This window comes from Kwoniella mangroviensis (assembly GCF_000507465.2).
Source record: "Kwoniella mangroviensis CBS 8507 chromosome 1 map unlocalized Ctg02, whole genome shotgun sequence".
NCBI classification, from domain to species: domain Eukaryota; kingdom Fungi; phylum Basidiomycota; class Tremellomycetes; order Tremellales; family Cryptococcaceae; genus Kwoniella; species Kwoniella mangrovensis.
Window position 1 is genome coordinate 2,658,636 of NW_027062534.1, and position 27,018 is coordinate 2,685,653.

Consider the following 27,018-nt stretch of genomic DNA (forward strand, 5'->3'; position numbering starts at 1 on the left):
ACTACATAAGAGCAAGGCGAGCACAAAGCGTCCAATTATAGATGTGACGAGTCACAGTTCATATTGGTCGATCAGCATAAATTCCTGCAGATCAAAGGAACGATAAAATTCAAGTTCTTTCGCACGGCCATCTTACATTCACGTCACTTTGACAGGACCTGCTAAGCATAGCGCTTGACTAAGAAGAAATGGCTGTGCATCAGACCCCTGAGTACTGATATCTATGGCTCTACTTCCCATCTATATAAAAAGTCGACGCACTAGATTATAATCCCTGTATCACCCCGGTCTCACCTTCATCCCCCTCACCCAGAATCTCCTCACCCTCTTTAAGCACTTTCCATCCCCTTCTGTGTAGTCCAGGTATAGCATGTCCCTGATCGTCTTCAACCCACTCCCATCCCTCTTCTTGTACCACATCTATATTACCTCCGACGACGTCGAGATCTCTCGCTGTAGCAGTCAAAAATTCCGATACTGGTTTCAAGACCCATCGATGTTTCGATTTGGTCGGTGACCATAATGGGAAAGGGCCGTCGAACCATCCCAGATGTCCTCCTGATCCTGTTATGGCCGTTACGACGTGAGTGGACGATTTAAGCTCTTCTAAGGGGAGGGCAGCTATTTCATGAATAAAAAGTATGTTTCGTCAGTTTTTCGTCTCTCAGATCGCTATTGAGTACCCACTACAATCAACCACAGGATCATCGAAGGCGTTAATGGCTAGGAGAGGTCTATTCAACACATAAACATATACAATCAGCTCCGCTCCCATACTCGCTATTCTCATCTGCATAGCAAAGCAGCTATAGCAATACCGACATGCACTTACACTCGGACACGACTGATCAGCCTCTTAGGACTCGCCCACTGATAATACTCTTCTGCATCCTTAAAAGGCCAAACACCTATATTCCTCGGTCCACCAATCTTACAAACCATCAAATCGTCCACTTTCCTCAACCTAGTATGTGATCCCATATTATTCTTCTGCACCTTCAACTCATCCATAAATTCTTTCACCGGACTATCATCAGCGTCGAAAATGGGTGGATTGGCATCATAAGCTTTGAAAAACAGTTTGAGAACATTTTGACCTAATGCCGACGAATAAACGCGGGAATGGAACCAGTCGTGATCCAATTTATGAGACATCAAAGTTAAGTCCCATGGACAGCCAAGAATGATTCCGGCAGATAATAATGATGATTCTCCCGCTTCACCTAGATATCTCGAGAGGACCGAAGCGCCGAGAGAGAAGCCGATACTGAACAATGGAGACGAGGGGTATTTGTGGCGGAGGTGATGCAGTGCTATGGCTAGGTCCATGGTGGTTCCGGCTGAATACATCTGAGGTGATGTTACTGGAACGCCAGCGCCTAGAAAAAGGAATGAAAGAGATCAACAATGATGCTACGAGTTCATATCGGATACAGGTTCATTCACACCCTCTGAACTATAGATACAATATAGTTCAGCTACACCTTTCATCTCCGGGGATAATGACAGCGGACACTTACATTGACCACAGCTGCTCTCGCACCCATCCCCCCTTGGTCTTTCGGTCTTGCCACCCAAGAAAGTACATTTCGAACATATGACTCGTGACTTCCTCCAGTCAGCCCATGACAGACTACTATCGTCGGGGTGTCTGCTGAGAGAGGTTGGTGGTTTACAGGTGTGGTATCTATTCCACTGGAAAAGTGTATAAGCTCATGTCGGCGCTAGAGAGTAGCACTTGTAAACCAGCGCACATTGTTCCGCCATCCGGTAAACGCAAGTACGTTCTATACAGTCATTAGCCCATTTGCCCGAGTACTGCTCAATTATAAGCATATGGGCTCACCTCACGTAATGTACTTTATCTACCTTCGTGAAATCCCCTAAAACAGTGAAGAACGTCTGAAGATGACCGCTACCGGGCACATAATCAGCTCGTTCTACACATTTCTCCCTTTCTCTTCACGTGCATCTCCGTTGCGGACTGATCTGCCAACTCACTTGGGTGCCCACCAAGCAGGCTTGAAAACACCTTTCAAGCTCTCTACATTATCCTTTATCCACCTGTCTACTCGAACTTCTGGCTTAGCCCCTCCTATCTCGCGCAAGGAGATAGTAGCTGGCTTTGAGGGTATTATCTGTACTATGTGTCTGACATAATTTGCTATACCCATCAAACCAGTTATAGCAAAGAAAAGCTCATAGGGCAGTGAGAGCAGCTCTTTGAATTTGATGATCAATACGTTAGGTGATGATCGTTTAGTGAATGGCTTGAAGGGTCCTGAAGAAGAAGGATACGAAGAAGAAGAAAGTAGATTGTTGATCTCTTCGTCTACCTCTGTCTCTGAATATATACTTTCATAAGTGTCCTCGGGTTTGAAAGGTCGTGAAGGAGTCATCTAGTATCGGGTGTTGAGTGTTGGGCGTCAGACGGGGGAAATGATGGGACAAGCCGGCCGCGGAGTGAAAACGAAACCTTCCGAGTCAAGCACTGTAGATCTGATCTGATGTGATGTGATTGATTATATGCAAGGATGAAAGACGCAAGGGTGAGCAAAGGAAGTTGGGCGACATCATCGTTTAAGGAATTGAGTGAATGAACAGTTTGATCTCCGGTTATTCAGGATACTCGAATGTTATGCTGGGTTTATTTCAGCCGGAATCAATTTACGAAACAGAAACACGCACAGGCCACAGGTAGTTAACAGATTCAACACGAGGGTCCATGCGTTCGTTGTATTGTTGTATTATGCTTGTTTCTCTCTTCAAACTGTAACCTTGACAACTGGGAAAACACACACAGAGTACTCGGCAGAGATATATAATACCCCATCACGACTGTGTTTCTCGCATACCTGTCGCAACTCGATTTGGAGGAACAAAATGTATCATGTCATCCTTCACATTGACTCATACACACATCGTCTCTGGTTGTCGAGGTACATCATCGCGACATGCGAAATGACAACCAACTATGGCGGCAAATGGAATGAAATTGATCGATCACTATCGTACCTAGTACTAGCACCCATCATCTCGAACCATAAAGTCAACACTCAGCAACATCCTTTAGCCGTCCGGACCGAATGACCCTTTCACCCGTTCAGGTGATATTGATCCGAAACAGCATCAGAGAAACCCCTTTGCCCCACTCTGATGATTTAGGTTCAGATGGTAATTCGGAGTAAGGTCAACTTTAAATGCAACAAAACCTCCTTTCTTTGTGGTGAATTAAAGAGCCGACGAAAGAGGCGAAAGATCAATCAATGAATATATAGAAGCCGAGGATTGTTGATGTCATGTCCATATGTCAGTGCTTCATTTCATTTGTGTTTCGTGTTATGTTTCATGATGAAAGAAGATATCAGTCGATGTTCCTCTCCTTCTCCCAGCTTACCAATTCTCTGGACTTCCGGTCTTCGTACCTCTGGAAATGGGAATGACGAGATGAAATACACATTTTTCCTGAGTTTTGCACTCACAACAACAGTCTTTCTTTCTAGGACCTGTTACAGAACACGTATGGATTCCCTGATGAATGTTGATGACTACTGATGAGGGTGTTATGAGATATGATGGGAACTGCGGGTCCATCATTGATGCTTTCTTGATAACCATATCTCATTGTTTATCTTTTCTTCTCCCCGTAGACGATCTTTCCTGTCCATCTTTGTCGATGACCATCATTACCAGACTATCAAATCAAACAAGGCTTGACGACTGTGTTTGTATCCACGCTCCCTTGTCAACTTCTCATTGTGGAGTCAAACCCCATCAAGCAGTGTCGGCAAAATCAGTTTGGCGCGATTGGTGATCAGGTTACGATCGTCGGCAAAAGGTCCAGACAGATAGTTACCATTGATTTCCAGACTCGGTCCTGTGATAGGTGATAGCTAGAATAAAGGAATGATACTGGTGTAGGGCGTTCCTCTTCAGACGATTGTCGGTTCCAAGATCGGTCGGTCATACCAAAACAGCAATTACACGAGATTCCAGGGCCGGTGTAGATCACCATACCTTGTGGTGCACCATATGGCTCAATTACCTCACTGCAGTATAGAATTCTAGAAATCTGTTCACATTTAGCGAGACGACCATGGATGAGATATGGTTAAGGTTGGCTCGTTGTATCTTACAGCAAGGTGAGTGTGCCACCCTGCACTATATTTGAGTGTTTAATACTTTAAAAAGTCTAGGGGTATACTCACTCCTCTTTCTCTCTCCTTTATTCCTTATATCTTCCACTCTCGTCCTCCTTTGTCATTCCTTTCCTCTATCTTCTCAAGAAACGTCTTTCTCCTTTTTCTTTCCTCTTTCCAAAGAAACGTCAAAACTCTTCTTCTCACGGGCAAACATATCAAAGAAGACAACAAATCCAGAAAAGGACTTCACTCCTTTGTATTTCATTGGTTTCTTTGGATTTTAATCGTCTTCCCTTACTCTCCCCTTGAAATCCATATCTCCATCTTCATGAATATCTGACAGTTCACTCATCTATCCATATTGATATTCACCCGCAAATTCTAGATTTACCCCATAATAGTCTCATACCATCATCAGATCCGATCTTATCAGATTATCTCACCCTGATCTCTCAGACGTTGTCCTTCTTTCCTAGCTCAATCAGCATTCGCTTCCGAAAGTCACGGTCTTCAACAAGCACAAAAGATCTATTTCTCCTATGTTCGGCCCAGGTTATACAGCCCTCCTTCACGGCTCATACGTCACCTGTCGGACTGGTCTGTGACTTGTAACGACAACTTAGGCTCTAGACCAGTCGTACGGACGGACGTATTTTTCCCACCGATCGTGATCACTTCCTTTGATATCGCATCTCCGTATCGACTGATACAGCACGACCTCTCTCTCCAGCACCCTCGAGATCCGCTCCTTTATTCTACTCTATCTATATCCGCAATAGGTCAGCTCGATAACGATATACTTTCCAGTGATATACTGTGGTCATCACCGGATCAGTGTATCCCTTTTCATCCTCAACTTTCTTTCCCTGGAGGAACAAGCTAGATTTTTATTCAACCATCAATCTTCATTTAATGTTCTTATACTCTGAATCTTAGGATCAATAACCTCGGACCTTATATCGTTTGACCAAAAAGTACTACAGTGAGTCATCGACCCCCATCCACATCGGTGTTCCATTGCATTGGTCTCACCTGTACTGACAATGTCGATAGATTGGGCCCTTCAACGCTCATTATACACTCACACTCCTTTACAATTGATACTTCGTCATGTCGCCAACAGGCTCGCCATTCAAGTTTCCTCCTGTAGTGGATCGAGAAGGTGATCATCAGATGATCGACCCTACTTCACTCCGACTGCCATCCTCTACACCTGCCTCATCCACCACGTCCTGCGGTACACCCGAATTCAGCCACGATAGCAATATCACACCTCAACCCACGACCAATATTGATCACTCAGCTGGAGCGTCGGCATTCTGGACTAATGCAGATACGAACAATTCCGCTCAACCATCCACGAACTTACCCATGACACCACTGTGGTCATTTGACCATCTGAATAACCCTTCTAGTACCGGTACGACCACTCCCTCTATCGAAAATTCCAGCAATTCGGAAGGGATGGACTCGACACATACCACTCCAGCTTCGGCAAGTACAAAGTTTCAATACCCCTTCTCGACCACTACTTCAGGAATGAGATCTGCGAATCCTAATATGTTATTTCGTAATAATGATTTGGTACAAACCCCCTCAACTGCCAATACCCAATGGTCCGGTGCGACTAACCCAGCTTCCGCTATGGATCATGCGTTTATGCCGCCTCCGCCACCTAACACCTCTGCATCACACGGTATGCACCATACCTCTCATATGTCTTTGACAGGTCTTTCACCGATGTTAGCTGGGTTCACCACTTCAAGTCCGACTTTCGACCAGAATTTGCAGAGCCAGATCTCTGCACATGGCGCCGGAGCAGGATCTGCTGCGCCCTCGCCTATCAATCCTCAGCTTAATCGACCTGGTGGACCCATACGGACGTTTTCAGCCAGTGCGGCTATTCCTCAAACGAATAGGAAGCGGTCAAATACCCTAATGACCTTGGCTTCGTCTTCACCTTCCTCTTCATCTTCCGCCACGCCCAATTCTTATCCCTACCCCTCACCTAGATTTCCCAATTCCTTGATGAACAATCATCCTCATCCGCACGTTCACCCTTCGAGCTTATCTCAGCCTACTCGACTGAGCAGACAACCCTCTGTACCGATCATGACGGGCGAACCAACGAAACGGGTATTTCATCCTAGTCCAGCGACTGCTATATCACCTGCCATTGGAGTCGATCTCACTCATCTGCCAATGGATAACGATGGGTTTGGAGCACACAGAATGAGCATGGGTATGAACATGGGTATGCCCATGGGATATAACAGTATGCCTATAGGTATGGGAATGGGCATGGGAATGGGAATGGGAATGAGACCGACACCTCCGATGGAAGCTAAACCTCCGAGATTCAAACCTACAAAGGAACAATTGGAAATCCTGATCAAATCGTATGAGGAGAATAAGTGAGTCCCCCGGTTGTAGTAATGCGTAATGCGTATCACCTCAAATAGCTGAGTGTCCTTTCGATTGTAGGAATCCCGATGGACCAGCTAGAGAAGCTCTCGCTAAGAGATTGGGTCCAGATGTGAGACCCAAAACTTTGCAAATTTGGTTCCAAAACAGGTTAGCTTCGTGGCAGTTATTGATCTTGGTAAACAAAGCTGACACGGCGCTTGTGCCTCTTAGACGATCAAAATCCCGAGCGAAAGAAAGAGATGCCAATATGTCTAAGTCTCTACATACTCGAGGTGGTAATTCTTCACATGGACACCGATCGTCAGCCTCTACCAGTACATCGAAAGGAGGTTCGAACAAAGGAGTAGATATCGACGCATTGAGGGGTCTGATTCATGATGACGATCGTAGGTGCCACATATTTCCTTCTGCATACCGACCATCTGCTGATTACACTCTCGTGTAGCCAACCTGGTTATTCTTCCCATAACTGTCCTGTCAATTGCCAACTGGACGAGGTTCCTCATGCCTGGTACAGGTATTTCTCATCCTGATTTAGCAGCTTCTATGCGTTTCACACCCTCCGCGCAGCCTTCTTTGTACCTTTACGTTGTACATCAGACGGATACGTTCAGAATCGAGATACCGATCAGCACAACTTCGATATCGAACTTGCAATCAGTACAGAATCCATCTCTAAATACAGAAGCTGTGGCGATCAGTTTCGAGCTGTCCATGAACACTGCCAAGTATGCTGCATGGAATGGAGATGACTCACCAACGCCTCAAGGGGTTTGGAAACAAGTTGGCGATTTCACTGGGGAAGAGACGAACGGTGGCGGAAGATGTGAACTGACAGGTGATAAAGAAGTGAGTGTACTGCTTATTGAAGGGAGTGTGCTCTCCGCCTCGGTAGAATTGTCGCTGACGTGAAATGGCCAATGCAGGTATTACTATCGGCATTCTCACGAGTGCAAGAACATCTGTCTTCTCAGATCTTCCCGAACAACATGGGAGGCACAAATCCAACAAGATCATCGTCTGGCAGCTCTTGGAGATTCCCCTCAATGTCGGCCTCAACTTCGTTCTCATCCACTGCAGGAGGCGGAGTACAGACTCCACCACTTGAATTACCCATTTTGGGTCACTTACAATCTACTGCACACTATCAACATCAGAGACAACGATCCTTCTCCCAACCAGATATGAAGTTTTCCTCTTCGGGTGCAAGTAGTGATTCAAGCTCGCTGAGCGAATTTGAATATACTAGCAAAGCGATGGATTTTGCTCAAAATCAGAATCAACCCCAAATAACATCCGGTCAAGTACCCTTACCTCTCTCTAGCGCGACAAGTACATCTACCAATCCCAGCACAGCCACAACCACGTTCGATCATGTTGATACATTCTCAAATCCGAATCAACCATTTTCGTCAACTTGGATTTCACCCGAAATCAACTTATCTATGAATACCGGCGGGCATGGAGGAGGGTCTTCGTCGAATTGGGGATTCACAAGTTCCGCTGATACCAACTCTCTATCATCGACTACTCTAAATCCATCGACTCTATCTATGGGCCCTGTAACGATGTCAACGGCCGGAGAAGGCAATTTCAATCAATTCGCCACTTTGAATTCAGGAATAAACAACCCTCTTTCCCACTTGCAGAAGAATCAATACATGGGTGAAAACCAGAGTGAAGGTTCGAGCGAGATGGATCTGGGGACTCCACCATTCGAATTTGAAGATAAGTCGCGGGCTACGACGGTGAATCTGGATGATCTAGGTGGTGGAGGCAAGAAAGGGAAGGATAGGTTTTTGGGAGGATTGGAATCTGGTAAATTGTAGAAATGATTTGGGAAGGAGAATCATAGAGATTTTGAAGAAAGGAGGCATGGGAAGGATACAAGAAACGATCAATGGGAATTTACGATACAGCACGAAATGATGATCAAGCATGATATAGATACACGGAAAATATACGATAATGCGAAGGATGATTGTGCACCATTTCTATCAATTCTTGTGAGTTGTGTACAATAAACATATAACATATACATGAAGTCATATATTACCTTTTTAACAACACACATAGTTGGATACTTGAGGTATACAAACATTTTTGATTTTGTAGATTTATGGGAATGAATATTGGACATTTTCTTGGATATGCGGGTTAATAATCTTGCCGCTAGTTGTATGTTGTTCAATTTCCGTATGGGTGTGACAGAAACAATATAAAGTGTTGCATTAAGTAAGTGTCGTTGCTCTCGTGTACGGTGCATCGATCGCTTAGGCCACAATTCTTGGATAATGCAGTTCTGCAATCAGCCACTGATGATTCACCTAAATGTAGTACATTCAGATGTTATAGTGCCAACCTGATATACCAAAACATTTTCTCTACCCCCCACACATGAATACATCACACTTATACAACTTCCTCTATCCATCTAGATCCATACAACGCTGCTGTCACCTTTCTTGCTTTACTACAACCTCTCATTCGTTGATATTTCTTATTGTGTATTGTGTCATGCCCAGCAACGAGGATTTCCCTCACTTGCTACAATACCTCTCCCCTTCCGTATCGTCGTGTTTTCGTCCCTTATTTCGGCTGCCCTCTAGTTCGATGCAGCATTCACATAGTGATTGAACTTAACATCTTAGAGTGGGTATCGGAAAGAAAGGTTTTTTCTCTGTTGGAAAAGATTCACACAAATCGATCAGTCTAATCGCACGTGGAGCATAAGAGCGTGTATGTTGGATCATTGATACTCACATCGGTAATATCCAGGAAAGTAGAATCGATCTCTCTTCCTTGTTCATCCACGAACTTTTCGTTCTCTGCTTGACCAGTTTCGAACAATTTGTCTCGACGCTTGTTCTCCTTATTGAGGAAGTATCGGATTCCGAGCTATTTAAACATCCATAATCGGTCGGTGACTGACTATTGAGAAATAAAGAGATATACTTACCAGGATGATTGGGTTGATAACGTATGTACCGAGGATGATGCCCCATGGGATGTAGTACCCTTGCAGATCTCGGATTAGTACTTGTCTATAAGCGTATAAGACTATTCGACTCACTCGGTGCGTATTTAGCCTCCCACATTTGAGGGGATAGCAAATTGCCTAAACCTGTCCACCACACATAATGATCAGCCGATGTACTTAAATACGAGTAGATATAAGTCCAGGTCAACTCACAATAGCCAATCAATAACATCGCATTGGTAGTGGTCTTCTTAGTATGTCCAGCAGTACTTGCCGCACACCATGAAAGACTCAATACGAAACCCGGTGTACCAACTCCACCAAGGTACATCGCCACTAACAGACCAGCTTTGGCAGACCAAGGAAGTCCAATCAACAATGCTCCACTAACGATGTTGGGGATCGAATAACATGCTCCGACATATGCTCTGGCATTGGGGAATTTCTTCACCACCAATACAGATGAGTAGATGGTGAGAATCTCGATCACTCCAGATACGCAGCCTAGTAATGCTGTTTGGCCGACGGTGAATCCAAAAGAGTCTACGTGAGCATCACAACATCGGATTAGCTTTCGGACTTGAGAAGTGATACAGTCCATAGCATGTAGAGGTTGAACTTACTGATGATTAGTTGAGTCATGTTGGTCAAAGAATTGGCGACATTATTGGACCCAGCATAGATGGCGAAAGCCCATGATTTCCAATCCAACAAAGCTTCGATGAATTGATCCTTCTTCCAAGTCTTGTTCTCAATACCCGTAGATTCACCCCTCAATCGCTCGATAGCGATAATTTTCTCTTCATGAGTTAGGAAACGAGCTTTCATAGGGTTATCAGGGATGAAAAACCAAAAGCATATTCCGACGACTAGGGTGATACCACCAGTGATGATCATGTAAATTTTCCATGGGTGGATGATCTCAGGATTGATGTGATATACACCGAAAGAGACGAATCCGTTGAAGATCTACGAAACAGGTTAGCCACCTAGACTAATAAACGAGTACTCTTTTTGGCTTACTTGAGCGGTACCGTTCATAAGGAACCAATATCCGACCCGTTGAGTACCTTCGGCGTGGGTGTAGAACATACTTGTCTAGGAGAGTAACGCCAAAATGAGCTCATCCCTGATTTGTCATGTGCTGTTCCACTTACAAGGATCAAGAATCCGGCAGTGATTGAGCCTTCACAGATACCCAAGAACATCCGGCAGACGACTAACAAGTATTGGAATCAGCGCAAGTCTCAAGACTGATATTGATGATATTCGCTCACAAAGTCCCGCAAAGCTTGAGCAAGCAGCATGACAGCACAAAACACTTGATGAAGGTAAGCATGAGCAATAGATATGGGCTCAGTGACCATTCATGAGAGATTCTAAACACTATTACTCACACGGCCCATACCAAAATGTTGCAAGCCCTGGAGTCACTCATAAGCGTATGCCTTGGACTGGAACGTGACGAAGCAACTCACATCCATTTACCAGGAGGAAATTTTTGCAGAGCTACGGATTGAGGCCATTCGAATACAAGGTACGCCAAGTAGAATATCGTTCCCAGCCAGCTAGAAGTGGTGTCAGGTCAGTATGGCTTTCGGCAGCGGGTAGGACATTGGGGTGATTTGGCGTACTTGTATTGTCCTTGTGTGAGGTGGTTATCAGTCTGTTGGTACGCAATCGGGATATCAGCCGATTTCCTTCGGGAAGGTCCATATGAGCGGTCTTACTTTAATGCCTAGAATAGCGGATGATCCTAGTGTCGTTTTGTCTGTATTGGTATCGGAATGAAGGTGAGAATTGCATCCGATACCGTCTAAATTCACTCACCGGTGAATTGCACAAAATACAGTACCATCCTGGACAACAGATTGTCAACGATCATGCTAAAAGACCAGTCTCCAGACTTACATTAGAGGCAGCATATGCCGATCACACTTTCTTCGTACTCTATCTGACATCTCTTTGGTTATCTCCCCTTTAAACCCAGCAACGAAGGCTGCAGCTTCATCTACATCTTCCAAAGCTACATGATGCGCATTGTCACTGAATTGAGGTACTGCAGTGACTTCAACGCTGGATAAATTCTTCTCCGATTCCACTTTGGGATTTGTCGCAGACATATCGAAGAGTGATTATTGCGCTAACCGAAACGAAGCCTTCAAGTCTTTGTATTAGTGACTGTTTCTCGAGAGATAGTCTGCTACAATGAGATGTGATGTGAGTGGGATATATGAAGACTCGCCCGTTGCTCTATATAATGCTGTCGTCCGAGCCTTATCTCCTTATCTGAAAATATCGGTAAATATATAGGCGATCCTGGACACGTGCTTTCTCACTCGGACAAGACCGTACCAGATGACGAGCTGGGCCTATCATCATACGCACAGCTGTAGTTTTGTTCGGCTCTCGACGGGTTTCCAATCTATTTCAAGCGCTATCTATGTTGTATCAGCAGGTGTACTGCGGTGGGATGGCCCACTCTGGCTCCGTTCCTCCAATGACGCACAACATCTTCTTATCTGCACTTCGCCACGTCTCGCTAAAAAGTTCTCAGACGCTCCAGGCGGCTGCCACTAGCGTGTTAAGTGAGGTTCAAACTTGGTTCCAATCTGGGAATGAGCTAAATTTAGCACCAGGGAATACATAGATAAGGCTCATACCCCCTTACGATCTCCCAGCTACTGCGACCTATCGTTGACGACAGGTAATGCACCACATCTCACAAGTAGAGGTCACTCGTTCACACGGGGTTCCTTGAACTTCGTTAATAAAACCAATCATATTTCTTGTTTCAATCCAGAAGTATTCTGCAACTAAAGATGCCTTCTATATATTCCGTGGTAAGCTTACAAACTCTATTCGCGGCGCCTCTTGAAGACGACGTAGCCGATCTTCAACATTAGATAAGCAGGAAACTGGTCATATCGTCAACCATTAAATTAAGGAGAACAGGGTCATCGCATGAGTCTTACTCAACAAGCGGGGTTGTGTCAATTGCGTATATAGCTGTGTTGTTGAGGTTTTTGCCGACCAGAAGTTTTTTTCGTTGTTGTCATGAAGGTCTGTTTTACATTGTCAGACGCAGCATCGAGGTGTCAGTCGTTCGTATAGTCGCCTGGTTGTTGTGTTCCCAAAATACGTGCATAACTATTACATGATCCAGTACAATAATCATTATATAATGATGCATCATTCTACACATCTAGCTGCGAGGGTAACCCTCCATCCTTGCTCAATTTACCCTTGTCCAGACCTTTCCTCAATCGGATCAAACGCTCTTCGGTAATCCTGAAAGACGCAGGCATGATTGGATCCCATTCTCCCGTCAATATGTGCTTTGCCAGAGCGGGTCCGCAGATGAAGATACGTGCCATACCTACATCACGATGAATAAATAATCGACTTTCGACATCGAATCCAACCCGAGCTCTTACTTACCATGACCGTTATATCCTGCGCCAACATATTGACCAGGCCTGCCTGGGACACTCCCGATGAAAGGCACCGAGTCCGGGGTCTATCACAGATACAGTTTCGACTTCAGTCAGAGTTATCAAATTGACGTCGATGCAGAACGGTGACATACCATGCCGATAATTCCAGTCCAACTATACTCATAACCTTTGGCCTTTCCTTCTTCTATACCATCACTCGTCCATCCACCTTCGGGAAAAAGCTTGACAAATTGCTCAACAGCATTCTGAGTGACCTCAGTCGAGTAAGAGGAATCATCTACTGTGTTATGTATGGAGGCCTCCGTAGCTGCCGACATGCCATGCCTAGTGCAGACAGGAGATTAGCCCGGTCATCACCATAATACCCCATGACTCACCATTTCCGGGAAGTTCCAAGGGTGATGGAGTTGTCTGGCCGACAGCATCTGGAGACAGGGAAAAGGTCAGTTCTCATCGTCTCCATATAGCACGATGCACCCAACAGAGACTCACACTGAGTAGAAATGCTGAGGTAGATATCGAAGAGAACTAAGGAAGTCAGGTCAGCAATCAGCACCGCAACGTTGTGATACATCTCCGAAGGAGCGCGACTCACTAGCTTCCTTCGATACGAGGGAACTGTTCAGATCCCACTGGAGCAGGTGACAGTTTGATGGCTTGTGCTGTATGAGATCCTCTGTTAGCAATACGCATCTTGAGTGCTTTTTGGTGACCAAAACTCACCCCGAGTGGGTACGATGAGACCTCCAAGTTCTCCTAATAGCGCATCACTGTAAGCATTGGTGGCGTAGACCACCTTCTTGGTCTTCACTTTTCCTCTTGGGGTTTCTGCATTCCACGATTCTCCATCGTCCGCTTGAGTAACGGCATGGGCCGGTGCGTGTGAGAATAAAGAGTACCCGCCAAGCGATTGATTGAGTGAGTGTATACCGAGTGTGAGCTTCGCAGGATTGACCGTACCCGCCCACCACTTGACAGCGCCTTGAGCAATCTTGACACGTGTTTCCTAATTGAATACGAGTCAGATGGTAGGCAAAGGATCATGCAAGTCATTATGGAGGACTCACCTTCACAGCTTGATCTTGTCCAAGCTCCTCCACCTCCGGCTTCCCTCCACATTCGAGAAGATCATTCAAAGCCTTACTTGCATAATCTCTGAAATCTTCCGAAAGACTAACATCGTATGTATCTCTTGGTGTCCATTCGCAATCTATTCCAGTCTTCTGGATGAACTCGTCAACCCTTTCGAAGGTTTCTCGTTCGGATTTTAAGATATGCTTGGCCTCTTCCTTTCCGTGAAGTGCTGAAAAGGCGGTGAATCCTCGACTTTCATCTGGTCGACAATGGCCTGCATTACGACCTGAAGCACCGGAACAGATTTCCCTAGCTTCCAAGACTACCACTGATGCAGGTCGATTCGCATCGGTAAGCAACGAATGAGCGGTAACAGCGCCTGACACAATTGCATCAGCTCATCTACTGTTTACATCCTCGCAGATCGATAAGATCCAAATGCTCACCGCATAGTCCCGAGCCGATGATGACTATGTCTGCAGATTCAGGCAGCGGTTCATCCTTTCCCGCGTTCAATAAAGGGTGATCTCTGGTCGATTTTTGCCATACCGAGAGGTCGCCTAGCGGTATAGGGAGATGAGGGTGTGGAGGAGGAGTGTTGTTGATCGCGATAGGCATTCTGAGAAACGGTAATCATATACAACGATGTCACCGAAATGATCACTGTTGCAGCGATATTTCACTTATAATCGACTGTATCTGTATCTACGCTGTCACTCCTCAACCAATCAATCCTTCCACTCTGCTATTCATGTGATATCGGCTTAGTCCGAAGTTGTTTGACCCGTTAATCCGATCGGCTGAAAAAGAGAGTGGGAAGTTGCTATCAAGACGTCGTATGACAGAGCAAAGTACGGACCGGATATGGCCGGCGCTCTGCCGTAGATCTGCTGACTGGGATAACAGGTTCCATAATCAGCACCAAACGCTGAGATGCTCCCTACTTCGCGGCTGCCGTGCCAGGAGTCTGAGATAACAACGAGATCTGTCGATGCGCTAAAACGGACAAGGGAGCAAATAAGCTTTGACGCTAGTGAAAAGGCGCGCCACATTGATTACCTCCACTTGCCGCTTCATGTCCCCATCTCTCTCAAGCGTCTCTTATCTTCAACCGAGTATAATTAAGGCATATTGTTTTAATGTACCTTCTTGGCTAATTCCCAGCGTCATTACTCAACCATTCAGCCTATCGGTCTTCCGCACTGAATGCATCTTGTGACGTTGAGAACAGACGAAAGCCGCGGCGTGAGAGTACCAGTATAGGTCCAGCCGAACTTCGGGTATCTGAGAGCTTTACGACCACTTTGTAAGTAACCGAATTCACCGTTTGGGTAGCTAGCGAGCTACAGCTGAGCCAGCATGCAAAGATAAGCTGTTGGGCATAGACAGGACGAGAGTGTTATCATGTGGTCAACTTTTTCCCCTCAAGCGGAAGCTAGTTTGTCAAGGACACTTCTCAAGGACCATCTATATATATCCCCTTCCCAACACGGATCTGAAATCACACCGTTGCTCGAAAGTCATACAGCTTCTCAGTACAGATTATCAAAGGGAAAGAACAAAGCCAACATGGTATTCAGTAGTATGCTTGGCTTCAGAGCTAAAGGCCACCCCAAGGATGAGGCGGAAGTAGCCGCTGTGGTCGATCCCTCCGCCCACATCGACCCACAAACGGGAGCTGTCATCGAGAAGAAGACCAAGAAAGAGAGGTTGTTCGTAGCAAGACTAGACGCTGTCCTGCTTGTGTACTGCTGTATCAGTCAAGTGAGTGTGCACATTCCCTCATGGGGTTTTTAACTCTCTTGAGATCTGATGGCCAGATGAATGGTCGATTTTCTCGGTGGGAGGCTGATATAGATGCCTTCCTTCGTTTCCGAATGGGAATTTTCTTGCAGACGATCAAGTACCTGGATCAACAGAGTACGTCAAGCCTGATGACGGCCCGCTGAGAAAATCTTCATTCGATGGATGGCTGACGTGTTCGTTATCTAGATATCAGTGCAGCCTATGTGTCAGGTATGAAGGAGGGTGGGTTCTGTCCCATTACGGGTGGTTGGTCATATCAGTATATACTTCTGACACGTTTGAGTTCCAGAATTAAGCCTCTATGGTAACGAATACAACTACTTCACTACGTGAGTAAGAGCCCTTTTTCAAAGCTGCATGAATGCTAAGAAAGCGTTGATCTTTCCGATATATAGCTGGTTTAATGTTGGGTAAGTGCTCGTAGCTCTATTACATCTGGGTTCCACAGCTGACATCATTGTAGATATGCCATCTTCCTCATCCCTTCCCAGATCGTCATAACCCATGTTCGGCCTTCATTATGGCTCCCGACGCTCGAAGCGTTCTGGGGAGTCTTGACAGTATCTATGTATAAGGTGCACAACTACAAGCAGGTTTACGTACTCAGAGCATTTATCGGTGCACTTGAAGCAACTTGTTATCCGTGAGTGGAAGCAGTTTCAACCCCTATTTGTTGTAATAGGCTGACATTTTTTGTACTTCGTCCGATCAGTGGTGCTATCATGCTGTTGATGTCTTGGGTAAGAGGAATCCCAGTCCGCGAATAGGAATAGCAGCTGAAAATATCACAGTATACACCGGTTGAGCTGGCCTTCCGAATTGGTTTCTATCACTCTTGCCAGACTGGTAAGTGTGGATCAGAACAGATTTTTGAGGCAAAGCTGACTGTCCGGCGATCACAGTTGGCAATATGGTATGTCATCCAGTAATTCAGAGGGCCACCTTGTACTGACATAGGCCTCGCGTCTTGAAGCTTGCTGGTGCCCTTCAAGCCGCTATCTACACCAACCTGGATGGAATCAATGGGATCAGTGGCTGGAGATGGATGATGGTGAGTGCGAAGCTGTGGACTCCGAATTTAGCTGACCTCCACCCCCACTTTTCTGTCACTTCAGATCATCGATGGTATTCTCACTCTTGTGATCAGTCTGGCAGGATTCTTCCTTATCCCCGACTTCCCAAGCAAGCCAAACCCCATGTCGTTCTGGCTCCGTCCGAAACACATTGCTATTGCTGTCGAACGTACCAAGAAATTCAAGAGAGCGGACAACAAGAAGTTCACGCTTAATTCCGTCAAGAAAGCATTAACTGGACCTCTTTTCTACATCTTCGTGATACTCTATGTGTAGGTACAGTATTCCTATTTGAGATCCCATCAGTGATCCCTGCTGCTTCAAGAGAAGCTGATGAACTACCTCTCACAAATAAAAAAAGCTCTTCTGTAATTTCCCAACAAAGTTATACATACTTCAACCTCTGGCTGAAGAGCTTGAAGAATGCGGACGGGACTGCTCGGTGGACAGTGGCCCAGGTAAATTTGTTACCTCTGATTGGAGGAGCAATAACAATCGTCACCATCTGGTTCTGGGGGTTTGTATCCGATTATTACCAAACCCGATGGATCCCTGTCGTCGTTCAGGCTTGTATTGGTATTATACCCGGCATAATCATGTCAATTTGGCATGTTAGCGATGCCGCAAAGTACTTCTCATACTTCATTGTATATCTAACCTTGGCTACTGTAAGTTGAACGTCCAGTTGTCCCATTTGATCGCCATTAGCCAATTGATTTAATCATACTACTAGGCACCTCCAATCTGGGCTTGGCTCTCGGATCTCAATCCCTTCGATGCAGAACAACGAGCGTTCACTCTTGGTTTCGCTATCGCATTCTACTACGCATGTGGTAAGTCGGATCCTCAAAAGTTCCTGATCAGCGCCGTCGATGACAACAAGCTTATGTGTACAACAGGAGCGTGGTCAGGACCGTTGATCTGGCCAGCTAAGACTGCCCCTGTAAGTCATCCATTATCCGATGTATCCCTATCTATCAAGATGACATTGCTGATTCAGAAGTCTTGCATAGCATTACAAATACGGCTGGCAAGTTACAATCGCGTTGTGGATTTTAGTTATCATCATGGCTTGTTCTTTGCGGTACATCGAAGTCAAACATATCAGGTAAGTATCAATCTAGCATGATCTTGAGGGGTTCCATTGACAACTTTGACTTGGTCCCCCTTCCAGGCCCAAGAACAGACGAATCGCTCAGGAGAAGGAAGAAGCCGCACGTGCTGCCGAGAGGGAAGCTGAGCTACAAGCTGAGCAAGACGCAGACAAGAAAGACGTGCAAGTCACAAGAATCACATCGATTCGTTCTAGAGATAGCGTATAGGGAGGATATGATTACAATATTCAGGTCAATTTGTATATGAGTGGTTAATAGTATCTGTAACAACGTAGTAGGAAAGTCTGAGACGTGTACGAGAACCATCCAACGCAACATATAAGTGAAGTTCATTTGTCACAGATGTATATGTTGCTCAGTTGATGGCTCTCGTCATGCTTTGAAGTACTTGTTTCTAGATTTTGAGCACGAATCCTGGATCCTAGCATGAGAATTGGGGTTTAACCCCCGTTCCATGTATGCAGAGCAAAGACGAGCCATAGGCCTGGATCGAGAAATTCTGAGCGCACAAGTTTTGGTTGAGGGATCGTTGAATCAGGACAGCACCACGAAGTTACCATCCAAGCATGCATGGGTAGTAATCTATCAATTCTTACAATCAATAGCGTTGGGACAAAGATTTCTGTAGGGCTCTGCAAGGTACGAAGTACGCACGATCAGGCAATGGAAATCGCCATATCTCACCAAAAGGTTACCTGCACAGAAAAGGACCCATGACTCGCCTGGGTCCTGCCTGAAGAGCATTGAAATGTTGAGTGCTGCGCGGAAACATAACGAAAACACGGATGATCAAGCTTGAGGCCATTATCATTCAAGCTCAACTTGGCGAAGCCTGAGATGCTTCTCGATTGACTGGGCAGGTACACGAGGGTGCTGGTAATGTAGGTCATCGCCTCTTCGGGGCCCTCTCCCACGGGATGATCTCTAAAGGAGGGGGGGGGGGGGCGTCCTTGGGCAACGAAGGGCAGTCTACCGCTTCGAATTGAAGGTCCATAGCAGCTAGATTGGTCGTCTCGATGAGAACCCATGAACAGGGAGCACCGGGAGCTCTCATTCCAAATAATGGGGTCGTTCGACTGTGGCCTGGGAGAGTGGTGAGTTGAAGTTCCAAGCATTTAGGTATGGTGGTGTACCTGGAGTTTAAGGATTTTCCCTCGGGATGCACCAGATATCGTTGGAAGATTGGCGAGGAAGCGTCGAAGGACATGTGCAGTACAGCCTCGACAGGAGTGTATTCTTTGTACGAGCGGAATACGTACCTCGTGCCAGCCGGTCGGATCTGAAGATTGGGCTTTTGGACATTAGACCCAACGACATAGACCCTGGACGTGATCTGCAGATCAAGATCACCATATGTTCGGGAGTTGATGACGCTGTAAGCGATCTTGAAAGGTTTGTCTAAGCCGATGATCACCGCGTTGCAGGTATCTTTGAGGCCTGTGCCGACTGTGGGGACGTATCCGCGAAGATACTTGGTCGGATCGATCGACGCTATTGACCATTTCAGCTTCTAACGGAGCAATAAGTTTGGTGAACCTACCATCTCGGTATTCCAGCTTCCAGAGCTACCTCGTCAATGGTCCATCCTTGCAATTCTAAATCCATACGAACGAGTTCTTTGAGAGGTGACATCTCAGCTTGTCTTGATTTCTGATTGTGGAAGGGTATGCCATTCAAAGCGACCGGTGGAGGAGGTAATGCACCTGCTGAAAGGGCGGCGTTGTTGTGTAGTGCCGACATCAAAAAGGAGATGTTCGGTAGTCCCTTTCAGTACCGAGAGGCTACTAGTGGTGAAACATCGTCTATCTCGTCCTGATGTTTTCGACAGGTCTAGGGAAACCGGTATGAAACCTGAATAATGCAGTTGGAAAAAAGGAAGAGGGTATAGGCGAAGAAAGAAATGACACTCACTTTGTATCCGTGCTGATTCTATCGACCTACATCCCTGTTAAGCTTAGGCATAAGAGACTAGGGTGAGACAACCTGTCTCGCAAATTGGATGAGCATCATGAATGATCTGTGATCCTACTCGTAGACTTTGTTGCTGGCGCCCTTCGTTGCTCGATGGTTTTGCAGATTGCCGAGCCCACGTTTAGCCGATTAGCCGGATACCCGATTCAGCCATTACACTTCACCTGTCCACGCTCTTTTCATCGTCTTGTCAACTTTGCACGTCTGTTGGAGACCTTTCTGGCTACGATCGAACACAGGATCATGACGTCTATCCTTTTCAACGATCGGCGCTCGCAGCCAAGGGGCAAAGCGGCGCATGCACCTCGAATATCTGAAGATGGTGTGGAGATCCGTTTTTTTACCGAGGCTGGAACAGACTGGTGGAGGACGCCCGAAAGAGATAGTCAGGACGGATTAATGTATGGCTTCGAGCAAGAGATTGGCAAGGAGGGTATTGAAGTCAGTGTAGATGTGCATGTAAATCCAGAAGTGCAAGTCAGTCTAGATATATCTTTGCATCGCGTCTGGAGGCAACATTGACGTCGTTGAGTGATACTTGTAGTAGTGAGTTGTCGTGACGTACTTTTGTGTCTGGTTGTTGACGTGTATCAGCGATCAAGCTGCTGTACTCCTCAGGCTTGGCCCTAAAACGTGGTTCAAAGCAGGCTTGGAGTTTGAAAACGGGAAATTGTGGGCAGGTGTGGTAGCAACAGCCCCGTATTCAGATTGGTGAGCATGGAGTTCCTGGTGATCGAATCTCTGACAAGACGAGAAAACCTGAGGTGCTCATGATCATTGATCAGGTCACTCCTACCACCTCCTTCCAAGACTTCTCGTTTCACCTTGTCTCTGTAAGGGCAGAAATTAAAAGTATACCTTAACGACGAGATGATTCGAGAAGTCAATGTCTTCGGTGATGGCGAAGCAACGAAGGGTTTCATCGGCGTGATGGGTTGTTCTCCCAAAGGAGGTGGAGCCGAAGTCGTATTCAGGGAGTTCATGGTGAAGGAGGGAGTTAGAGATTGATGGACTGAATCACACAATGACACCTTGCATAATGATCCGACTGTCCATCGGTCCAAGAGTCATCTGAAGGTTGTGCTAGAACAATCAGCAAAGATCGCTAGAAGCAGGGATCAAATGTGTCCTTTATAGGGTACTGAATGTTTATGTTGTTTGGCGTGATGAATAGATACTCATTGATGGTATACTCAATCGCTATGTACTGATCAGCTCTCTGTGTATGATACCAAAAGCGGAGAGCAGGTGAGATATTTGTGGTGTATTGCTACATATTCTTTTCACCTACCGTGTAGTCCCGTGAGATTAAGGGCGGACCAATCTCGAAGGAGGTAACAACGATCACCTACGTTCGAATAACGATTGGAACACATCTAGACACTCATGTCTTCTGGACTGACATCAGATCGGAGTGGTGTTAATGATTCACGGCGTGTGTCACCCTCACTCGGAATGCCCCAGGAGCCCCAGGACCTGATGGTTAGAACAGCTTCTGTAGATCCCGTCAATTTCATACATCGCCACAAGCCATCACTTTCGACCGAGGAGCGGAAACACTTCGTGGTCGTCCCAGGTCTCAACATTCCTTTCAGCTGTTCCTATAAGCTGAAGGGTAAGTCAAGATGACAGAGTATAGAGGCAGTCAACATCCAACTATACACCCGCCTCTTGATCGTCGGGAAGAACCCATTCAAGCCGAACTTGCAGATTAGACCGGCTGGCACCCATTACTTGTCGATGGATCCTAGCGCAGCAATTCAACCCATCGATGCGAAATATTTCATGGAGTTCAGGGCGGATGAGGATGTCTGGCAAAGGTACACCCGCATCCCAGATCACATATCTGAGACTCATTGGGATACATACCAACCCGATGGATACAACCCATTCCGTGTACCGACTTTGCCGGGTCACACCGACGAGTGCACTCGAATTGACATTCGTTCGACTGGTACTACTTACGCTTGGGCAATGTGGTGTCTAACACTGAAGCCGCTCAACCTTCAGGTCGAGGCGATGGATCTCCCTCTAGGTAAAAGGATACCCCGGCAAAGGATGGTCCACCTCGATCTACCGGCCGCAATAAAGGGTGCGGGCCAGCCAGTGAATTGTCCTGAATACGCGAAGGGCAGTCGAATTAGAAATGCGTCAGACATCGTCGAGAGTTGGGCAATGATACCTCCTTCGGCACTACCTGCTTTACCGGGTCCCCTTGTAGACGAGTTTCATTATTCCGTCGTCTGGTACCGAAGCTTAATTACGAAATGCACTGTCATAGATACCAAGTTCTTATGACAATCACCTCACGGAAGATGCTCATATAAGAAGGGTAAGTCAAAACAGTTTAACGACAAGGTGATTTACTAATTAAACCTTCAACTTGTTCATAGATTTACAAGGTTAGTCGAGCATCATGTGAAAGTGTGGATTCAAGGCTGATACTGTACATATAGGAAACGCGTGGTTCATGGCTGTCATGGATCGGCAATTGCAGCAATCCCGACTCTCGTTACGTCTCTGCTCTTGAGCAGATGAGTGGAGTCACCCACCACAAGGGAGTCAGTCATATTGATCCCTTATTGCAGGTATACAGAGATAAACTCGGTGTTTGGTGGATCGCACTCCCAGTGAAAGTCCATCCGGGATGGAAGGAGTCGGTACGATGCCTTTATATTCAGAGGAGAAGGAGAGATGATTAACACCTGTGATTGTACAGCCAAGCCATTCCTGCCTTCAACAAAACTCGACACGATCTTCATGTCCCTGCCGATCTGTCTTCAGCTCTTCCCTATTAGATACGGCTGCCTGGGCTATTCAAGTAGCTTGTTTCAATTTTCAACAATTGTTCTAAAAAGCTTGGGCAACTTGGTCAGGTGTACACAATCTATCTACACGTTGTCGTTTCTTTCTTTATATACCTGTGCGAACCCTCCTTTTGGGTAGTGCATCCTTGCCATATACTATAATCACAACGGCAGGACTTTCATTCAGTCACTTTGTATTTTGTATTTTGTATCAATAACCTTCATTCATTCATTCATTGAATAGATCAATCATCATTCATCGTTCAAGCATCATTCATCATTCAAGCATCATTCATCGTTCAAACATCACTCAATCATGTCAAGTTAAAACTCCATATGTTAGGAATTCAGAGGTGTACGCACCTCACCTTGTGTGACTCTTTACAAAATATGTAATTGCATATAACACATCACACTGATGAAAGGCGAAGTATACTGATATCTGACCTGTTGCATATGATGAAGGTATCGAGTAGAACGCATCGAAGCACCTGTTACTTGCTAAAGCAATTATAAAACTCAGTTGTTACAAGAAGGATCCTGTTCTTGCTAAGCTACTATTGGATGCTGCTGAACTACCCTACGATCTTATTACACATGCCGAGCAACCGATGGCCCTGCTCCTGTCAAGAAGGTGGAAATTTTCTGTTGAACTGGAACAGAGTGCTTGGTCTGATGTCTCGATCGTATGTCTCTGAGCAAAAAAGATGATACGATGTCAGTTATTGACCTGAATACTAACCTTCGATCGACTCAACATTTCACTGACCTGATGGCATCCTTACCATGTTTCGTTTCTACCTTCTTCCACCACCACCTCTTTCGAGCGACATGAAACTCTTACTGTATCCCCAGTATCGCGAGGGTGTCAATGGCTATAATATTACATTCGACAAGCGCACTCACTCCTAGTAACCTCAAAGCTTCGGCTTCCGACCCATCCTCCAAACGGTAGTCCAGGTATGTCTCCCACGCTCGTATGACCCTCTATACAGTATAGGGCTCATTTAAAGGGAATTTCTCTGCTGATCAGGATCCAGTCACCTACTCTGTACACCTACCGTCGTAATAGTTAAGGTTCAGCGGCACTCTCAATTGTGCTTCATGAAACGTACCTCTATAACATCGAGAGCACCAAAAGAAGAACCATGCAGCCGAATCAAGGACTCCGTCTATTCACGAAGTGCTGACATTAACATATATATCTACACGCACAGAGCTAGACCTCACCGTTTCTTCGGAAAAACACCTCGTATATGTAGCTTGTGGCTTGAACAACTTGATAGGTGATATGTCCTTGTGCGGGCTAGGATGAGCCTTCCTTCCCGTTCTTGTCTTCACCATTTTACGTGGTGTAGACGGGAAATTGGTTGCTAAACACACGTTGTTAGCATTAGTAACGATGAACAAAATGATACGTGACTAACTCACTTACCCCAAAGAACTCTTCTACCTCATCTGCCTCAGAATCTTCCCAGCCCTCAGATTCCGAAGACGAATCTTCCGCCACTCAAATTCGGACCCAGAGTCCACCCGAAGATGTCGCAGGATAAATGGAACATCTTGGGTTGACGTATCATCCCCGTTGTCTTTCCCTGTATTCTGTACAAAAGATCCAATCGATCAACTCAATGTCCGGTCTTAACGATGGTGTAACTGTTTCTTCTTTCCCTCGTTGGGATGTTGAAGTCGGTGCTCTGCCAGAGATGGTTTTGCCGATCCTGTCAAACCTTCTTGGCGGTGATGACGGAGGTGGTGAGTCTAGTTCCATTGGGAGGGAGGGGCTCGTAGGTGCTGAGAGACCAACGTCCGAAGCGGGGTCAGGACAGGAGGACGAAGGAGGTTTGTATTCGCTTTCATATCCTGATGATATGGAAGACGAAGAAGGTGAAGAGTTTCGAGGGCCTATCAAGATAAGTCAGCGATGTTTGAACAACCTTCAAGACGTACGCTTTGATGGGATTGGGTCTTCGATATCCAAGCTGGTGAAGTACTCAGCTTCGTTATATCGGATGGATTGAACTCTTGCCCTTTTTGGACGTTGGTTGGTTTGGGGAGTAGGAGAAGAGGTTTGGATGACTCGTGGGTCGATGTTGTCCTGACCAGGGTAGGGAGATCTGTTGGAATTAGATGAACCAAGTCAGATGGAATGGCACACGTTTTCCTCACACACAGAAGAATCAACACACCTCGTATCCTATATTGAGACATCAGCACAAGACTGGAACCAAATGCAATGTGATAAGCGACTACTCACCTTTGGTTTGTTGATGAACTTGATCTATGATTCAAGGAAAGATCGAGAACGATCAGCTATAATATCGAGCTGACGTGAGATATGTATGATACTTACTTTTTTAGATGGCATTATTGATGAATACAATAATATTATACTATTACTATCTGTTACAACGATATAACGAAGCCAGATTAACTATAATTGTACTACTTAAATGCTTTAGGCATTTAAAGTCTTTGATCGAATGGGAAAAGAAAGAAGAAAAAGAGAAGAAGTGAGTTGATCAAACCAGGTATATATGCCTTTCTCTCGACCTCTCAACCTTCCCTCAGAGAACAAAAACATAAGTCAATCGTTACTATGACGAGGCTGTGAGGGACTTTTTGCTGACGACGAGGAATGAATTTTAGGTCCCAGATTATTATCCAGAGCACGTCCGAATGGATTCTGCTGTTATCGTTGTAAGTATAGATTCTACTCTTATCATCCTGTCTCAGCTGACGACTACATCTTTCAAAAGGCATACAAGGTAGCGTTTTTCCGATCCTACTTGATCTGCCACCTGAACCTTCCCTGATCTATTGACCCTTTCAGATGGCCCGAGATGCTTGGATGAGATCGTTAAGGTTTTTATATGCCGATGAGGATAAGGGTGCTTTGGCCGAAAGAGTAGGTCATCCACTCCACAGCAGCGATCATCATCAAGAGGCTGATGAAGTGCTTGGATAGATTTTCAAGAACCGAGCTACCGAGCTCGGCATATTGATTCGAAACAAGCTGAGACCAGATTGGCCCATGTAGGTGAATATATCTCTTATGATGGGACTAGATTTGCTAACAATTTTGATAGTGAAGATATGTAAACCGTTCAACCTCACACTCTTCTCCCTTTTCCTGCATGAGAACATCATCTACGTCCCTTCGGTCAAATTAAAAGTAATATATAGTACCTCATCGATGTTGTAATTATGTAGTACTTGTCCTCGCTCTGATCATCTGTATAAACCTTATATAATAATGGTGGCTTTGTCACTTTTTTTCTCAAACCTCAATCCACTGCTGTTCTTTGATGCTCAAGAGTTTTTCTAACATGCCATTGTAAAAGAATATAAACAAAATCATGCATTCGGGTCGTAGTCCCATATCTACTTGACGAGCATATTAAACTGAGATGGTAATGATTCCACAAAGCAAAATACGAGCCTGAATTTATCGTTGAATCGCAAAGGGGCAGTCGACATAGTCTTCGGGATCATCTACGAGATCGTTCAAATCCTCTACATAACGACTTATTTGATTTCTCTCATTTCGCCTCTTTGTCCATGTAGTTACCGGAGGAATCCCTTGTTCGGAATGACTCCCTTGATAGGACTGGACCATGAGAGTCTACCTTGTCACTCGTATTTCAGGGATGTGCAAGGATAGAAGCTCGAGTTTTAGCGGAACTGCATTGGCTGGACACGGTCGCGAATCGTTGCAAAATTCTCTGCATTTGCACGAGGCTCGGCTCAAGGTGTGATTGAGCTGAGTTCCAGTACAGTATCTCGCAGCTTCAAACCTTTCATAACCGGATCAATGCCCAATCACAGAGGTTCTGATGACACATCGATACCTACGGTTATAAAGACGTATGGGTTCGTCGATGACCATGGGTAAGAACTCAAAACCACTCAAGCGTTTCGGAACCAAAGGTGTGACATCGAGACCCAAATGTTAGAAGCGGTAGAGCGGATGAACGTGTCGGTATCGTTGAGGTCGATCAGATGGAGGTAATAGCAAAAACCAGATGGCTACCAAGCAGAGTGACACCGAGTATGTCAGGGTATAATCAACAAGAAGGCTGAGCCTCGACAGATCGTCCACCACAGAAATTGACAATTGATTCATTTGCATGAAAGTTGAAAAGATACGCAGAGTTTGGCAAAG

The 27,018-nt window shown here is 45.6% G+C and overlaps 9 protein-coding genes across 9 annotated transcripts; 3 read left to right on the forward strand and 6 right to left on the reverse strand.

Annotated features, from left to right (window-relative positions):
• Positions 1-265: 265 nt before the first annotated feature.
• I203_106106 (uncharacterized protein) lies at positions 266-2,399 on the reverse strand (the record flags this gene model as incomplete). Its single annotated transcript, XM_019147876.1, has 8 exons — positions 266-621; positions 688-734; positions 833-1,379; positions 1,447-1,456; positions 1,521-1,695; positions 1,755-1,787; positions 1,847-1,915; positions 2,002-2,399. 8 exons carry the CDS (start codon positions 2,397-2,399, stop codon positions 266-268), a joined length of 1,635 nt encoding a protein of 544 aa, XP_019002794.1.
• Positions 2,400-5,252: 2,853 nt separating this feature from the next.
• On the forward strand, positions 5,253-8,398 carry I203_106107 (uncharacterized protein; the record flags this gene model as incomplete). Its single annotated transcript, XM_065517901.1, has 6 exons — positions 5,253-6,384; positions 6,430-6,556; positions 6,627-6,716; positions 6,780-6,955; positions 7,015-7,418; positions 7,496-8,398. The coding sequence occupies 6 exons, from the start codon at positions 5,253-5,255 to the stop codon at positions 8,396-8,398; spliced, it is 2,832 nt and encodes a 943-aa protein (XP_065373205.1).
• An 818-nt stretch (positions 8,399-9,216) lies between these two features.
• On the reverse strand, positions 9,217-11,672 carry I203_106108 (uncharacterized protein; the record flags this gene model as incomplete). The annotated part of the gene is made up of 15 exons (XM_019147878.2): positions 9,217-9,249; positions 9,333-9,467; positions 9,529-9,587; positions 9,643-9,693; positions 9,763-10,092; positions 10,173-10,518; positions 10,573-10,647; positions 10,707-10,768; positions 10,827-10,870; positions 10,947-10,973; positions 11,028-11,117; positions 11,184-11,215; positions 11,280-11,320; positions 11,380-11,408; positions 11,461-11,672. 15 exons carry the CDS (start codon positions 11,670-11,672, stop codon positions 9,217-9,219), a joined length of 1,566 nt encoding a protein of 521 aa, XP_019002796.2.
• A 1,074-nt stretch (positions 11,673-12,746) lies between these two features.
• Positions 12,747-14,699, reverse strand: I203_106109 (uncharacterized protein; the record flags this gene model as incomplete). Its single annotated transcript, XM_019147879.1, has 9 exons — positions 12,747-12,928; positions 12,991-13,069; positions 13,139-13,331; positions 13,385-13,432; positions 13,500-13,535; positions 13,603-13,669; positions 13,731-14,013; positions 14,075-14,460; positions 14,528-14,699. The coding sequence occupies 9 exons, from the start codon at positions 14,697-14,699 to the stop codon at positions 12,747-12,749; spliced, it is 1,446 nt and encodes a 481-aa protein (XP_019002797.1).
• A 951-nt stretch (positions 14,700-15,650) lies between these two features.
• On the forward strand, positions 15,651-18,282 carry I203_106110 (uncharacterized protein; the record flags this gene model as incomplete). The annotated part of the gene is made up of 15 exons (XM_065517902.1): positions 15,651-15,845; positions 15,977-16,001; positions 16,074-16,109; positions 16,177-16,216; positions 16,283-16,297; positions 16,351-16,530; positions 16,600-16,627; positions 16,679-16,800; positions 16,845-16,938; positions 17,003-17,232; positions 17,322-17,628; positions 17,694-17,793; positions 17,860-17,903; positions 17,974-18,068; positions 18,135-18,282. The coding sequence occupies 15 exons, from the start codon at positions 15,651-15,653 to the stop codon at positions 18,280-18,282; spliced, it is 1,659 nt and encodes a 552-aa protein (XP_065373206.1).
• Positions 18,283-18,961: 679 nt separating this feature from the next.
• Positions 18,962-19,815, reverse strand: I203_106111 (uncharacterized protein; the record flags this gene model as incomplete). Its single annotated transcript, XM_019147881.2, has 2 exons — positions 18,962-19,585; positions 19,645-19,815. 2 exons carry the CDS (start codon positions 19,813-19,815, stop codon positions 18,962-18,964), a joined length of 795 nt encoding a protein of 264 aa, XP_019002799.2.
• Positions 19,816-20,643: 828 nt separating this feature from the next.
• I203_106112 (uncharacterized protein) lies at positions 20,644-21,029 on the reverse strand (the record flags this gene model as incomplete). The annotated part of the gene is made up of 2 exons (XM_019147882.1): positions 20,644-20,805; positions 20,871-21,029. The coding sequence occupies 2 exons, from the start codon at positions 21,027-21,029 to the stop codon at positions 20,644-20,646; spliced, it is 321 nt and encodes a 106-aa protein (XP_019002800.1).
• A 757-nt stretch (positions 21,030-21,786) lies between these two features.
• I203_106113 (uncharacterized protein) lies at positions 21,787-22,844 on the forward strand (the record flags this gene model as incomplete). The annotated part of the gene is made up of 5 exons (XM_019147883.1): positions 21,787-22,263; positions 22,328-22,378; positions 22,440-22,448; positions 22,503-22,702; positions 22,766-22,844. The coding sequence occupies 5 exons, from the start codon at positions 21,787-21,789 to the stop codon at positions 22,842-22,844; spliced, it is 816 nt and encodes a 271-aa protein (XP_019002801.1).
• A 600-nt stretch (positions 22,845-23,444) lies between these two features.
• Positions 23,445-25,221, reverse strand: I203_106114 (uncharacterized protein; the record flags this gene model as incomplete). The annotated part of the gene is made up of 11 exons (XM_065517903.1): positions 23,445-23,547; positions 23,623-23,657; positions 23,760-23,840; positions 23,969-24,025; positions 24,084-24,226; positions 24,285-24,362; positions 24,462-24,758; positions 24,804-24,970; positions 25,043-25,050; positions 25,111-25,134; positions 25,207-25,221. 11 exons carry the CDS (start codon positions 25,219-25,221, stop codon positions 23,445-23,447), a joined length of 1,008 nt encoding a protein of 335 aa, XP_065373207.1.
• Positions 25,222-27,018: the final 1,797 nt, after the last annotated feature.